The sequence below is a fragment of the Rana temporaria genome, chromosome 4 (assembly GCF_905171775.1).
Source record: "Rana temporaria chromosome 4, aRanTem1.1, whole genome shotgun sequence".
NCBI classification, from domain to species: Eukaryota; Metazoa; Chordata; class Amphibia; order Anura; family Ranidae; genus Rana; species Rana temporaria.
This window is the reverse complement of record NC_053492.1, coordinates 111,490,761-111,507,291: the sequence shown is the minus strand read 5'-3', so window position 1 is coordinate 111,507,291 and position 16,531 is coordinate 111,490,761. Positions and strand designations below refer to the sequence as shown.

The 16,531-nt window shown below is 42.7% G+C and overlaps 1 protein-coding gene across 2 annotated transcripts; it reads left to right on the top strand.

Moving 5' to 3' along the window:
* Nucleotides 1-10: 10 nt before the first annotated feature.
* CEP19 (centrosomal protein 19) lies at nucleotides 11-10,100 on the top strand. 2 transcript variants are annotated; one of them, XM_040348775.1, is made up of 3 exons: nucleotides 11-147; nucleotides 5,182-5,323; nucleotides 8,363-10,100. In XM_040348775.1, the coding sequence occupies exons 1-3, from the start codon at nucleotides 67-69 to the stop codon at nucleotides 8,722-8,724; spliced, it is 585 nt and encodes a 194-aa protein (XP_040204709.1). In that variant the 5' UTR covers nucleotides 11-66; the 3' UTR covers nucleotides 8,725-10,100. The 2 variants fall into 2 exon arrangements, with proteins under 2 accessions (XP_040204709.1, XP_040204710.1); XM_040348776.1 differs by having other exon boundaries at nucleotides 65-147; nucleotides 5,178-5,323.
* Nucleotides 10,101-16,531: the final 6,431 nt, after the last annotated feature.

Here is a 16,531-nt window from a genome sequence, read left to right as displayed (position 1 = left end):
ATATTAGATATTTTCATTGAGAATGGAGCACCATAATTACGAATTCTCCTTCTGATATAAAAAGTAATGACTGCAGGCGCGACGAGGACAGCCCGGCTGCGGGTCTTGGCTGTTTGTTGCCAGGGTAACGCCTGTCTAGAGGCTCAGGTGAGTGACTGCAGCTCCTAATGTGTCTTGTTGTGGAATACATTGAATGTTGTGTGTTCATTGTAATGTAGTATGATTGTGGGGTGTTATCCGGGCGCTCTCATTATAATATGTAGCAGCTGTAGTATTGTTAGTGTGATCCTGAGCAGCCATGGTCAGCCTCTTGTACAGTCCTGGCATTTCCAGCTTGCCTGGACCGACTCCTATACATGTCAGGTACATGCAGCTGAAGGAAACTGGGAGTAATCTGTATGTAGGATGCTGCTGACCTCTGCTAGTTGCCTGCCTGCCATAGGATCTTTAGGCTTTCAATGGCTGAGGAGTCAGGACAAGCATGCAGCCAGTGAAGTCACCATATCTGCAAACCTGCTGCATGTCATTGACTCCGAGTGGATGTGAGCATGGGGTCTCAAACTGGCAGCTCTCCAGAACTACAAGTCTCATCATGCCTCTGCCCATACGAGTCATGCTTGTAACTATGAGTCTTGCAATGTCTCATGGGAATTGTAGTTCTGCAACAGCTGGAGGGCCACCAGTTTGAGGCCCCTGATGTAAGCCACTGGCTCAAGATGACACATTTTCAATTAGTCAGTAGGGATCCTAACTAGGATGTAAATATACCTGAGCTCATCCCTATTGGTCAGAATGGCAGCCTACATGCATGGCTAGGTATTTTTGACACCCTAGGTGAAATCTCATTTTGCAGACGCCCCCTTACTCCACCCCATTTGCCCTGCCCATGTATACCCCTCTATAATGAAGTGCCCATCAAATGCAGCCTCACCAGCGCCCATCAACAAATGTTTGCTTGCTTCCAATCATTCGGGAGTCGCGACGCAGACGCAGTCCTCCACTGCGCCTGTGACACTATGTGCGAACGGAGCGGCGCTGCCTGTTGATGCTGATACTTAGTTGCTTGCTGCAGAGAGAAGAAACACGGTTTAGGAGATATTTGCAGAAAACACTGCACCAATGTCTACAGGGCATGCACGCCGTAGACAACGGCGCAGGCGCACTGAGCGCGTCGTCGCTGACGGCTCCCGCACGCATGCGCGGCAGTGACGTCATCGCGGCTCCGGCTTATCACAGCGCCGGAGCCGTGATATGCAGAAGTCACACCTGGAGAGATGGTGCCGATGGAGGAGGGCAGCGAGCACTGCTGCGGGGGCTTCGATCTCAGGTAAGTACTACATAATGAGCTAGTATGCTATGCATACTAGCTCATTATGCCTTTGTCTTGCAGGGTGCTTTGAAAAAAGAGTGTTTACTTCATCTTTAACCTGTTGCCATCTGCGTAGCCCATATCAGCGTGGCAAAAGGGTGAGCTTTAATTCCCATAAGCTGCACATATGCGTCACTGAGCTGCCAATGTTCCTGTGCTGAGATTGCACTTACTGCAACAAAACAGGAAAAAAAGCAAGCACCACTGTGCATTTTTTTTTAACATCCTAACAATATACATCAACAACACCACACTTGTACATTTACTGCTGGCGGACGGCAGCCTCTGGCACCACAACATATGTTGCGGTGTACCTCCTGAATCGGAGGCATGCATGGGCCCTACCCTTTGCTGACCTGTGCTGTGATTGGACACAGTACGAGTTTCTGTACAGGTTACAGCCAATCGTTTTGGCTGTAAATCATCTGTGACCAATCACAGCAGAGATCTGTGGGTTGGTAAACACAACACACAGATCTTGCTGGTTTTCTCCCTGTAATCAGTTATCGTTCAGAACTGACAGCAAGGAGAGACCCAGCCAGATGATCGGAGGAAAAGCAGCACACAGTGGGGTTTATTTACTAAAACTGAGGAGTGCAAAATCTGGAGCTGCTGTGAATGGTAGCCAATCCGCTTCTTACTTCAGCTTGTTCAGTTAGGCTTCATTCACACCTGCACAATTTGAATCGCGGCAAAACTGGTTTGCGATGCAATTATTTCTCAATTGTACCACAAACGCGGTGTGATTTTTGTCATGAAAACAAAAATGCGATACACATGTTGTCCAAAAGAAGTTTCCGAAAATTCCACCCGCCGTTATTTAAATCGCCCAGGAGTGAATAGAGCCGTAAAGGGTCACTAAAGGATTTTTTTAGCTAAATAGCTTCCTTTACCTTACTGCAGTCCTGGTTTCATGTCCTCATTGTTCGTTTTTGCTTTGATGTTGCTGTAATTCCTCTCTGTTCTGGACACTTCCTGGTTGTCTGTTTCCTGATCACCACAGTACTGGGAGATTTCTCACTGTGGTGACTAATCAAGGAGGTGCGATTACTGTGTGTCAGCACCAATCCAGTTTCATTTTACAAAGCATCACTGCACTCTATTGGCTCTTTTTCTCTGTACATGAGAGAACCATGAAACAACAGCAAAAACGAAACTAAACTGTAGGTACATTATATGATTGGTTTTTATCTATTTTTAATCATTTTTAAAGGGAATCTGTTAACTATTATGTCTCTATACCCTGTAAACAGTCATTTCAGCTAAAATTTTTTTTTCCTTTAGTGACCCTTTAAGCTTTGACAAAAAAGCCTGGAAGCTGATTGGTTTCTATGCAGAGCTGCACTGAATTTGGCACTCTGCCGTTTTTAGTAAATCAACCCCATTGACTTGTTAGGAACACAGTTAAACCCCTTGATTGCCCTTCTGATCACTCCTGTCACTAAGCCAGTGTCATTAGTATGGTTTTATCACTGATAACTATTAGCGTCTCTAGCAACGTTAGTGTTCCTCCCAGCCGGTGTCTGTTAGCACTAGATTGTCCGCCACCCTATCACATTTACACTAGAATTTGCTGATCATCGCTGTTACTAGTATAGTGTCTATACGGATCAGTATCTTGATCAGGAGCAGAACTATACTAATGTTTCCGGTAGTATAGTATCCTCAAAAACGCAGTGTTAGCAGGATAGGCCCCAATAACGGACAGTATTTGCAACATGTAGCAGAATACGTTTTTGCCTAAATTTATGAAGAAATATGATTTTATTGGATATGTTTTATAACAGAAGAAAATGTGTGTTTTTTTAATTTAATTATATAATAAATAAAAAAACCTCAGTCGTGATCTGATCCCAGATGCCTTGAGATCATTGACAACATTCTCCTGTGTGGTTCTGGGCTGATTCCTCACCTACCCCATGATCATTGAAACTCCATGAGGGGAGATCTTGCATGAAGCCCCAGACCGAGGTATTTTGTGTTTAACTGTTGTCACCAAGCTGCTTGGCAATGGTCTTGTAGCCCATTCCAGCCTTATGTAGGTCTACAATCTTGTCCCTGACATCCTTGGAGAGCTCTTTGGTCTTGGCCATGGTGGAGAGATTGGAATCTGATTGCTTCTGTGGTCAGGTGTCTTTTATACAGGTACAAAGCTGAGATTAGGAGCACTCTCTTTAAGGCTGGGTTCACACTGGTACGACAAACGCTCCGACATCGGGAGCTCATGTCGCATGACGTGTGAAAAATCAATGTTCCCTATGAGAGCCGTCTTAAAGCGGGAGTTCACCCAAAAAAAATGTTTTACCCTTAGATTGATGCTCATTTTGTCTAGGGGAATCGGCTAGTTGTTTTAAAATCGAAGCTGTACTTAATGTTTTAGAGAGCGATCTTCTCTGCCGCTTCCCCTTCCTATTTTGATTGACAGGCTTCCGACGGTCGCATCCATCGCGTCACGAGTAGCCGAAAGAAGCCAAACGTCGGTGCGGCTCTATACTGCGCCTGCGCACCGACGTTCGGCTACTTTCGGAAAATCGTGACGCGATGGATGCGACCGTCGGAAGCCTGTCGGAAGACTGTCAATCAAAATAGAAACGCCCAGTCCCGCAGCATATACCCGGAAGCGGCGGAGAAGATGCATCTCTAAAACGGTAAGTACAGCTTCGATTTAAAAAAAAATAGCCGATTCCCCTAGACAAAATGAGCAGGAATCTAAGGTTAAAAAATCTTATTTCCGGGTGAACCTACACTTTAACTGGTCCGACTTTGAAAATGCTCCCTGTACTACTTTGGTCTGACTTTGATCCTACTTCAGCCCATTGAATATCGCTGGAGTCGAATCAAAGCCGGATCGCTGTCTTAACTGATCCAACTTTGGCATGCGACTTGTGCTCTGATGATCTTGGAAAGGAGCTCAACGCCAAATTTAAAAAAACGGCACGTGCCCCCCCCCCCCAAATCCACACCAAACCCTTATCGGAGCACGCAGCCCGGCAGGTCAGGAAAGTGGGTGGGGACAAGCGAGTGCAAAGTTTTACCCCTACTTATTCACCTAAAAAAAAAGTGTCAAAAATAAAAGGCAGTACACAGGTTTTTAAAGTAATTTATTAAGACGGCTCTGGCGTCGCTTCCGATCTCTTCTTGATGTTTTCTGCCTCTGCCGCTTCTTCTCCCGTCTGGGTCTTCTAGCCCTCTTCAGTTCTTCTCCCTCTGTCCACTGTCTTCTGCCTCTGCCGGGTCTTATCCGCTGACTTCGTTATTTTTTGCAGTCTTCTCCGCTGTCTTCTCCCTCTGTTTTTTTCCCTCTGTTTTTCTTCCGATGTTTATTATAACGCTCTTTCCTGCTCTAATGCTGGGTCTGCGGTGTGCCACTACTTATATTGACATGGGGCGGGGTCACCGAGTGACGTCATTTGGAGGCCCCACCCCTTATGACGGCACTGCCCCATAAGAGGCCAGTAATGGCAGCCTCCAAATTTCTCTCAGCACAGGTTTCCATTCAGAAGACATCAGAGTCATTGGTTAAACAGTTTACAGAGCTGTCCTCTGTCTTTATGTAACTAGCTAAGGGTAAGTTAACATGACTCTCGAACCAAAATAATGCCCTCTTTTTACAGGCTTAGGTATTTTCGATCCAATCAGTTGCCAGCTTTCTCATTCATACCTTTACAGCGCAAATGACAATCCCAGTGGGTTTCTGGGGAAAGAGCTCCACTTTTCTTTCCATCATTATTATAAAATGATGTCTCCTTTGAGTGTGATAAAGTCATAAGATCATCTTCATTTTAATCCCTTATCTTTTGATTTTAAGGCAGCAGGCTATCGGTGCCATGAGCTGCAAGGCCAGGAAATGCGGTATACGGTTTGAACCACCAGCCATTGTCTTGGTATATGAGAAGACCGAAGGGAAGACACGGCAACGCATCATGCCTATCAGGAATTTCTCGAAGTTCTCAGGTACAGGATATTTTTCAAAGTTTAAAGGTAACCTTTTATGAAAAACACATCAGAGCTGTCACTGCCAATCACCTTCTGAATATGCTAGTTGCCTGGCAACTACACTGACCAACTAGGTTCAGTAATTGACCTGGGACAAGCATGCATATTTATAAAGGCATACAGGTAGGTATATGGTAAGGGACACAAAGTATTGAAGCACGAGAGTAAACATGACAGCCAGCAAACTAGCATTTACAGGGGAAGAAGCAGCAAAGGCAGCCTCATGTCTCTCTTAGGAAAGGTTTATTCCAGCCTGTCTCTTGCTATGCTTAAAAATGTTCCATTCTGCCTCCTGCTACCTATCCTGTGTTGAAAAGATGTGTACACTTAACTAATTTTAGTCCTCTCCAGTCACGTCACGCAATCCCCATTATGCCTCATGCATACTGGGCGTTTTTAAAGCTGCTGTTTTGGCCGTCAGACATTTTTTTTAACTGCCTCTAAACTCCCCTTCATGTTATCGTTTGTGTTCATGCACACAGGGTTTTATCAGCGTTTTTTGGCAGAAAAAAAAAATCCTTTACCAGCATGTTTTGGAGCAGCAGCATTTTGGCAGAAAAAACGCTGCCAGCTCCTAAACTCTACTAAACTTTGAAGCAGAGGTCGCCGTCATCCTTAACAGTCAGTGATCAGCTGGTTGTTAAGGAGTGGGCCGAGAAGCCAGCCTCTGCATCCTTAACAATGGATGAGTCCTAAGCTGTCAGCGGAGTCCCCGATGAATGTAAAAAATAAAATTAAAACCATTGCAGGCAATACTAAATTGTGGAAAACCAACAATCCATAACATGCACTGTCAGACAGCGTCCAGTAGATGTCAGGGGCTTGTACTGGGACTGGAGGCGCGCGGTGGGCATCGTGATTGATGGTGGATATACAGCAGGACTTGTCAGACTTGTGTTGTATTTTTATTATGTCTCTACTATGTACCCCTACTCATTCACATGGGGGGGGGGAGATTTCTGGAGACCCCCCCCCCCTGCCTGAAAGCACCCCCCATGTTGAGGGAATGTGGCCTGGTATGCGCTGGTACAGCACCCTGTTTTTTTTTTTTTCAAATTTTTGTATTTTCGGCAATGTGTTTTTTTTTTTTTTTTTACATTCAGCTGTCAGTGGGGAACCCCGTTGACAGCTGATAACTCATCCATTGTTAGGGCACAGCTGCTGGCTTCCTGGCCCGCTCCTTAACAACCAGCTATTCACTGGTTGTTAAGGACTCCGACAGTCCCGCTCCTTAACACTGCGGCTACTAAAGGTAGCTTACACACTAGGCTAAACACTGCTTAACGCCAGCAAAAAATGCTAAAACATTAGCGTTTTTTTTTTTTTTTTTGTCCAGCGTTTCTAAAGAAGTTTTTAGCTTTCTAGTAAGGATGAGCTCCAGTGTGTTCGCATAGTACACGTGCATAGCCTGCCAGGAAGTCTGCATGGCTGCGCTAATCACAGCCAGGGAGCCATTGTCCTGATGCTCGGTTGCTGAGATCGGGAAATGTCTCCCTGGCTGTGATTAGCGCAGCGCTGTGCAGACTTCCTGGCGGGCTCTGAACGTGTACTATGCGAACACGCTGGAGCTCATCCTTACTTTCTAGTATGCATGAAGTCTTATCAGTAAGTGGTGGCTGCACATCACAACTGGGAATTCCAGGAGCTGTAATATCACTGATAGGCTCTCATGAGTCAGCTTTTGTCAAGCTCCCTCCTATTCCTGCAGCCGGCGCTCACTGACATTGCCAAAGCTGTGGGATCACGTGGCAAGACCGCAGTGGACTAAAATAAGGTAATTGTACAGATCCTTCTTACACTAGTTAGGCAGAATAGGTAGGAGAAGAAGGAAGGGAACATTTTTGAGGCATATTTAGTCTTGGGCTGGAATTCTACTTTAATGGAAACCTGTTATGAGAGATACACAGATGGCTGCCAAATGCTTTCCTGGCATGCTGACCCTTTGGCTTTAATAATTTAAAGGTCTGATTTCTCTGCCAATCTTCCTTTACTATTGCTAATGTGCTTATCTACTGCTTATGTATGAAGATTACACAGGTCATTTTTTTTTTATATATATATAAATTTATAATTGGATTAAAGGGGGACTTTAAGGCTTGGCTCACAGCAGGGGTCCGGTGCATGCTGATTCACCATTTCAGGTCAGATTTTGGGCTGAATTCACATCTGAAACGGACCAAAAGACGCAAAATTCACCGGACCTGCTGCAGAGATATGTGAACCGGCTCCATAAAAAACGGTCCAAATCTCCTGCTATTGCAGGATCACCGCATCCAATTCGCAATGGCGCAAACCCAGTCTTAATGTCTTATATACCGTAGTTATAATATTATTTTTTTTTTTAACATGAACTAGTCTATGAAAAACTGAATGGAGTTTGTGTTTAGTGGCCCTTTAATTATATGTCCACATTTATGTACACACTGTATGTATCATCATATTTAGACTGGGTTCACACTACGGTTTTTCCTGTCCGTCAGCCGCATACGATTTATATGAAAAACCGTATGCGGCTGAAACGGACGGGAACGTATGTGCGTTTTCCATTGACATTAATGTTAAAGGAAAACGTATGCGGTTGCCATACTGTTTTAAAAACGACCGTAAAACTGTGGTTGAACACGGTTTTGCGTACGTTTAAAAAACGTTTTGCCAGCAAATCGTACGCACCCGGATGCATCTGAGTGCATACGATTTGCAATGCATTGTCTATCTATACGTTTTCCCGTCCGTGCCCGTACGTTTTCAATACTGAAATCGTATGCGGCTGACAGACGGGAAAACCGTAGTGTGAACCCAGCCTTATTCACTATTATATTTTTTACTGTTATACTTATTTGATTACGAATAGATCTACACATAGAATATTTTTATAGTTGATTTTTTATATGTACCTTCTGACAATGACCAAAAAATGGGAAGACTTGCTATGGGATATTTTATTTGCTAATTTGTAAAACATTCTCAGCTCATCTTGCTGACTTATTGTTTTTGTAGACTGCAGCCGAGCAGCAGAGCAGCTTAAAAACAATCCACGGCACAAGCAGTACTTGGAGCAGGTATCCCTGAAACAGCTGGAAAGGCTTTATAAGCTACTAAGGGGACATTTAAAGGAGGAGACTTTGGAGGCCAGCCTGGATGGGATTCGGAAGGAGGAAAGTATTGATCCAGATGAAGATCTTAACAAACTGGATGACAAGGAACTGGCCAAAAGAAAGAACTTAATGGATGAGCTTTTTGAGAAAAACAGAAAAAAGAAAGATGACCCAGAATTTGAGTACAACGTGGAAGTGGATTTCAACCAGGGTGACGCGGTGGAGAGCTCTGGGTGGGATGATAACTCTGAAGATGGCTTCTGAATACAACCTTAAAAATATGAATTAACACTACAATACTGTTTGAATGTATGGAAATCCTTGGAATTTTCTAGATACAGTATATCTCGTCAAATCTGACAGTTTGAACCATGACACAGCAGTTTTTTTTTTTTTTTTTTTTACTTATTTAGAGTATGTGCAATCAATATATTATTTGTCTTGTTTTTTTATTTGTATTCTTTGTAAACACATATAAATGGGGGAAGATGTAAAGGGTCCCCTTTCGTATTATCACACAATATAAAGAAAAGTATGTTGTGCGTAGATGAGACAGTATGCAACATCAGATTTAATCTTCAGCTTGATGGTTCAAACACTGGTTGTTGGGGCAGGAAGACTACAGAAACGGACATCCACCTCTTTCTGGGAAATATAGGGTCATATGTAAACCAGTCTAGGCTAAATTCCCTCCAGTGTATTCTGAATCTGTTCTTGGGCTTTCTAACAATAGCTGCACCAAAGTCAAGGGGAATGTGCGTTTTTTTTTTTTTTTTTTTTAAATCAAAAAGTTCAGTATGATCATACAGTATATGCAGTATTCAGTATATATAAACAAAACCAGCTTGACGGCTGACATGGCGGAGCAGCTCCAGGCTCTGGAAAGATACCAATATTGTCAGGATCCACCCAGCTGCCTGATTGACAGCTGGCCTCAGTGTGTAAGTGAGAGCCTGAGCCAGCTACACCCACTCCCTCCCCAGCCTGGCCCTCCGGTGTTTCCTGAGTGCCAAAAACACCAGGTGATCCTGCCAGAAAACCTGTGTCATTCTGTTCACTCTGCAGTTCTACCTCAAGCACTGTTATTAGCCCCAGCCAGTTCAGCTCTGTGGACTACAGAACTCTTCCTGCTTCTATGTTACAGCCTGAAGTAGTATTGTTTGGAAATTCCCCATCTTTACCAAAATTAGGGGTTCACAAATCCTCAGAATTTCTAAGAAAAGTGACTGTTGTGGACAGGTTCACTTCTGCAGGGCTCGGATGAGAAACCGAAGTGCAAAGCAGCCAAACCACACCCTCTGTGTGTATCTCAAGGCTTATTTTACATTGAAAAGAATGAAGTATTTATTAAAATAATTGCATATATAGCATCATATTGACACAGGTAAAGAAAGTTGTACATGACATACTTTCGTTTAAGCAATTACACTCAAATGTAATTGTATTGGACCACTGGGGTTAATTGAACAAGTTGAAGTTAGAACCTGATTGGCTACCATGCACAGCTAGCTGCACCATGTTTTGCCCTCTCCAATTTTAGTAAATCAACCACAGTCTGTCCTTACAAAGGTGGGCTATACTTTAAGGTTCACACTGGTGCGATGCGGGAAACCCTGCGATTCCTGTGCGGTAGAGCTGCACGATTCTGGCTAAAATGAGAATCACAATTTTTTTGTTTAGGAGACAGATCACGATTCTCGTGGCGTAACATTCAAACAAAAAAAAATTGGGCCAACCCTTTTTTTTTATTCATTGAACTGTATTTTCTCCCCAAAAAATTGCGTTTGAAAGACCGCTGGACAAATACAGTGTGACATAAAATTTTGCAGCAATCTGCATTTTATTCCCTAGGGTCTCTGCTAAAATATATATAATGTTTGGGGGTTCCAAGTAATTTTCTAGCCAAAAATATTGATTTTTAACTTAAAGGAGTTGTAAATGAAATTATATATTTTTTTAAAAAATAACAAACATGTTATATTTACCTCCACTGTGTAGTTCGTTTTGCACACAGTGGCCCTGATCCTGGTCTGCTGGGGTCCCTCGGCGGCTGTCGCTGCTCCTCCCCGCAACAACTACACACAGACATGCGAGCAAGCTTGCATGGTGTGTAGCTGTTGCGGGCGCGCTCCTGTGATACAGCGGCGGCCATAGCCACTCACTCGGCTCATTGCCCAATGGCTGTGCTGCTTTCAATCCATCCACCTCAGCCAATCAACGACCGGGCTTCGTCTCGAGGATGACGGGGGCGAGCGCGGGACTTTCGAAGGGTCAGGTAAGTAAAACGGGGGCTCGGGGGGGAGCGGCATCATCTAATGTTTTTTCACCTTAATGCATAGAATGCATTAAGGTGAATTTTTTTTTTACCTTTACAACCCCTTTAACCGCTTCCATACCGGGCTGTTATACACACATCCATACCGGGCCTATTCTGGCACTTCTCTCCTACATGTACAAATCATAATTTTTTTGCTAGAAAATTACGCAGAACCCCCAAACATTATATATGTTTTTTTAGCTGAAACCCTAGGGAATAAAACGACGGTCATTGAAACGTTTTATCTTGCACGCTATTTGCGCAATAATTTTTCAAATGCCTTTTTTTTTTAAAAAAAATTGTTTTGTGAATTAAAAAAATAACAAAACAGTAGAGTTAGCCCAATTTTTTTGTAAAATATGAAATATGATGTTACACCAAGTAAATGGATACCTAACATGTCACGCTTTAAAATTGCGCACACTCATGGAATGGCACCAAACTTCGGTACTTAAAAATCTCCATAGGCAACGCTTTGAAATTTTTTACAGGTTACCAGTTTAGATTTACAGAGGAGGTCTAGTGCTAGAATTGTTGCTGGCACTCTAACGCACGCGGCGATACCTCACATATGTGGTTTAAACAGCGTTTACATATGTCGGCGGGACTTGCGTGTGCGTTCGCTTCTGCGCGCAAGCTACTGGGGACAGGGGCGTTAAAAAAAAAATTGTATTTCTTTTTTTCTTTTTTTTTTTACATATTTATTTATTTTTTTACACTTTTTTTTTTATTTTTTTTTTTTTATTATCACTTTTATTCCTATTACAAGGAATGTAAACATCCCTTGTAATAGGAATGTGTGTGACAGGTACTCTTTATGGAGAGATGCAGGGTCAATAAGACCCCACATCTCTCCTCCGGGCTGGAAAGCATGAAATCGGTGAAAAGAAATTCACCGATCTCATGATTACCGTTGCTTAGCAGCTTTGTTTACTTACGGGGACCCGGGCGTGACGTCATCACATCGCGCCTGGGTCCTCCGACGGTCATAGAGATGACTGGTGACCATCTGGTCACCAGTCATCACTATGCTTCCTGCCAGCGCCGGACGTTTCGTTCTCTGGGCCCCCGATGGCACGGGAGAGCCCGGAGAAGCACCGGATGGTGGCGGGAGGGGGGGATGTCCCCTCCCGCCGCCTGTAAGAACGATCTAGCGGCAGAACCGCCGCTATGATCGTTCTTACGTTGTGCAGAATCGCCGGCACAAGAGAAGGATATCTGAATGATGCCTCTAGCTGCAGGCATCATTCAGATATCCCCCTACAAAGCCCAGGATGTCATATGACGTCCACCCGGATCGAGGAGGGGTTCCTGCCGCCGTCATTTCACAATGACGTGGTAGGGAAGTGGTTAAGAAACGAGTGTCAGAAAAAGATTAAGACTTTAAGTGGTTAAACTTACTGCATTTACACACAAGTTTGCTCTAAGAAGGAAGTTGGTTACAAAGTTTCATGTTATTACAAACTTGGCAGACTGCCCAATTTTTCTTTACACACAGAAGTTTATCCCTTTGATCTAAGAAGGAAGCTTAGTTACAATGTTTCCTGTTAAAAACTTGGCATACTGCCGGATATTTTCTTTTGACAGCTGAGTGAGCAGATAGTCTCTCCACTTGTTATATGAAAGAATCGGGAAATTCTGCAATAGAGATTGTCAGGGGGGGGGTTGAATCGAGATCGCGATTTATTAATGATTAATTGTGCAGCTCTACTGTGCGGGTTTGCTCATCGCACCTGAATCGCAGGCGGTTTACCCTGACATCTGTGAACCACTGTGGGTGTTGATGTAAAGTTAATGACACCCCCAAATTGATTCACAGATCGCAGTGCAAAGTGTGAAATGGTACAGAAATCGGATCGCATGGGTGTGAACACCCATGCGATCTGGTTCTAGTGCGGACCAAAAAAAGGTCCTGCATAATTTTGCCATTTTGGTGCAAATTCGATTTCAGCCATGCAGTTTGTTTGGCAGAATTCTCATTTCACCGATATCGCATGTGATGTGCACAGCAAGGCGGTGCGAATCACATGCAGTGTCTGGCATCGCACTAGTGTGAACCCAGCCTAAGTGAAAAACACTTGTACAAATAATCAGTAGATCCAGAGTCATGGATCTTGATATCGAGGACGGTTCATTCTATCTTCTAAATCTTCATATTGCATTAAACAACCAATAGGGTGGCTTGGTAGGCAGGCAGAGTCGGGCCAAATTAAACTTTTACAGGAAAAGTTGAGATTTGCAAAATTTCAGCTGCTTATAGCTCGGCATCTACTGCTTGTTTTGACACATAATTGTGTGCCAATCATTCACAGAGGTCTCAAACTGGCGTCCCTCCAGCTGTTGCAAAACTGCAAGTCCCATGAGGCATTGCAAGGCTGACAGTTACAAGTATGACTCCCACAGGCAGAGGCATAATGGGGCTTGTAGTTTTGCAAAAGCTGGAAGGCCGCCAGTTTGAGACCCCTGTATGCATTGTGAATCATGTTCTCAGTTTTCAATTACGGGTTTACTTTTAATGCTGCTATTACTTGGAAAGGTTTATTTCTATGCCAGGGTCATTTACAGTGATCACTGTGTACTGTATTACAGTGAGCTCATTATAAAAGGGGCTTTGGCAGGCAGTGCACACTTTTGTCTTGTGATCTCATCTGTCTATCAATAATGGCAAAACCTTTTAGTAAAGTTTTTGTTTTTTATATATATATATAAAATTATTTTGTTGTGTTTATGTCAATGAACATGTAAAGCAGTGTATCTATTAAAATTACTGTGTATGTCAAAGTGTCAGTTATTTTCTTCATTCTATTTAGCTGCATTTTAAAGTGGTACTAAAGGTTCACTTAAAAAAAAAAATAACAAACATGTCATACTTACCTCCACTGTGCAGTTCGTTTTTGCACAGAGTGGCCCCGATGGTCCTCTTCTGGGGTCCCACGGTGGCTCTTGTGGCTCCTCCCCGCAATAGTTAACCCCCCCTGCGAAGCTCTCTCCCGAGGCGCGCTCCCATGTCATACCCTGTGTATGACTCGCCCCAGCTCCTGTGTCATTAAATTTGATTGACAGCAGTGGGAGCCAATGGCTGCGCTGCTATCAATCTATCCAATGAAGAGCTGAGAGATCGTGCCCAGCGAAAATCGGGGCTCAGGTAGATAAAACGGGGGGGGGGGGGGGCTGGACAGTGCAAGGTGTTTTTTCACCTTAATGCATTAAGGTGCTTCATGAATGGGCCGTAGTCTTGTGGTACCTGTGAAGTGTCTCGGGGGAAGGAGGGGGGCCAAGCTGTCAAAACCAGGTACCCACTCCCCCACCCAAAAGGTGCCAAATGTAGCAGTGGAAGTGGGGGGAGGCAGACAATCAGAGATTTCCCTTTTGGTTGGAGCTCCGCTTTAAGATTGTACAGAATTCTTCAAATAACTTTCTGCATGTATGTATGTATGTATGCGTGCACAAATTACACATGTAACATCTGCAGATAGGCTATGTATGGCCCAGGATACAGCTATGTCCTACTTTCTTGTATGCTGCTAAACATGGTGCGCATTTTTGTTTGTAGAAGCAGCTGTGTGTATGGCCTCATTGATTCCTATAGTGATGCGTACAAAACTTTACATGTTATGCATCTCAACAGAGGGTATTACAGTAGATGCCCATGTGAATAAGCCCTAATAGTTCTCCTTTAATGGGCAGTCAGTAGCAGAATGTACACAAGATACTGAAATAAAAAAAATAATGTGATTTTTTTTTTTTTTTATCAACTGCAGCCTCAAAAGGATTCCGTCATCTTTTACTAAACAACCATGCTTCATAAAAAAATATTTTCAAACTGTGAGACAAACATCTGAAGGAAATTCATTCAACTTTTACTCAAAAATAAATTTTTTATTGGTGTGTCGATCTGCAGTGTATAAAAAAACTGTATGAAAAAAAGTATGCTGATTGCACGTTTAATCATACAAATATGAAAATGAGTGATAATTATTTATATATTTTGCTGCTTTATCCCTTCTAGTTATAAACAGCTGTCTTTTTTTTAATCATGCATATTCTTATTTTATACAAATATTCTTATTTTATACAACTGTGATAATCACATGGCATGGCCTTGCATACTAGCCAAACACAAGCATGAAGAGTAATATGACATTTTAAGCTCTCATCCACCTGACATGTTTAATGCAGTACATATCTTGACCAGAAGAGGTCACTCCATGCTTTCTGCATAAAGACACAAAGATAAACACCACCTTTACATCTAAACTGGCCATATGTATTTGATTATTATTTATTAGTCTTCATTTACATGGCCGTAAATTTTTTACTGATTTTATTACACGTTATTTTTAGGAGAAAAGGTCCTGCATTAATGATCCGTAAAATACTTGTACGAATTAAACGCATAAAGAAATGTAAAGACGCGTATGCGTACATAATGGTAATTTTTTTGCCCCTTTGTTTAGAATTAATGTACATGCTCATAAATGTGTATACATGCGTTTATAAGCGTAACCAAGTAAAGCGCATGTTCTTGGATGCAGATTTGGGGATTTTGTATTATGAATTAAAATGCCCTTCACCTGTGTCAATGGCTCTATTGAAAACAATGCAGCTGTGTTCAGATCTGTAATTAAAAATCACTTGTACAGTACAGTGGAACCTCGGTTTAAGAGTAACTTGGTTTGAGAGCGTTTTAATTTGCGAGCAACTTATTTTTTAAATTCTGACTCGGTTTGCAAGTGTTGACTCGCAAGACGGGAAGAATTCAAGCCCACCTCTGGCCGCATTCGGTATTGAATCCCATTGAAGTCAATGCGGAACTAATTTTTTTTTTCATGGACTTCAATAGCAAAACTCACTTTGATATATGAGTACTTTGGATTATGAGCATACTCCTGGAACGGATTATGCTCGTAATCCGAGGTTCAACTGTATATGTGTTATTTCATGGCTGTGTGAATGAACCCTTATATGTACATTATAGGTACTGTAGCTTAGAGCTGCACGATTCTGGCCAAAATGAGAATCACGATTTTTTTGCTTAGAATGAAGATCACGATTCTCACGGCGTAAAATCTTTTACATTTACACACAAAAAAAAAATGGGCTAACTTTACTGGCTAGTAATTTTTTCCCAAAAAATTGCATTTAAAAAGACTGCTGCGCAAATACAGTGCAACATAAAGTATTGCAACAACCGCAATTTTATTCTCTAGGCTCTCTACTAAAAAATTTTTTAATGTTTAATGTAAGTAATTTTCTAGCAAAAAAAAATAATGATTTTAACTTGAAAAGAGCTGTCAGAAAAAGGTTTGGTGTTTAAGTGGTTAAACGTTCCTAATTTACATACAGAAGTTAATGTGATACAAATGTTTAGACTTAACTTTCCACTGACTTTTGGCTGAGAGCAGAGAGGAAATTCTTTGCATACCAAAGTGCAGAGAGAAAATTATTTTCATGTCAAAGATCGTGAAACCCTGTGTCAAGAATCGCAACGGAAAAAAGATTGCGATAACGATTGACGATTAATCGTGCAGCTCTACTGTAGCTGTACCCCCTGTAGGGGCTGCTGAAAGTTGTGGCCCACCGGTCACCCTGCCCAGCCCGGAAATAACTTCCCAGTCAATGAGACAATTAACAGTCCATGTGCTCATAGGTGTGTGCAGCCTTTGGCACTAGGGTGTGCACCCCAAAGCTCAAACATACTCTACCGATCACTCGCGATGTTCATTCAGAAAGGGAAGGTGCCACTCATCCTAA

Excerpts from the sequence above, each read along its gene's own strand:
- CEP19 (XM_040348775.1), top strand. The coding sequence starts at position 67 with ATGACTGCAGGCGCGACGAGGACAGCCCGGCTGCGGGTCTTGGCTGTT. Across the intron at positions 148-5,181 it reads ACGCCTGTCTAGAGGCTCAG|CAGGCTATCGGTGCCATGAG; the intron begins GTGAGTGACTGC and ends ATTTTAAGGCAG. Across the intron at positions 5,324-8,362 it reads GAATTTCTCGAAGTTCTCAG|ACTGCAGCCGAGCAGCAGAG; the intron begins GTACAGGATATT and ends TTGTTTTTGTAG.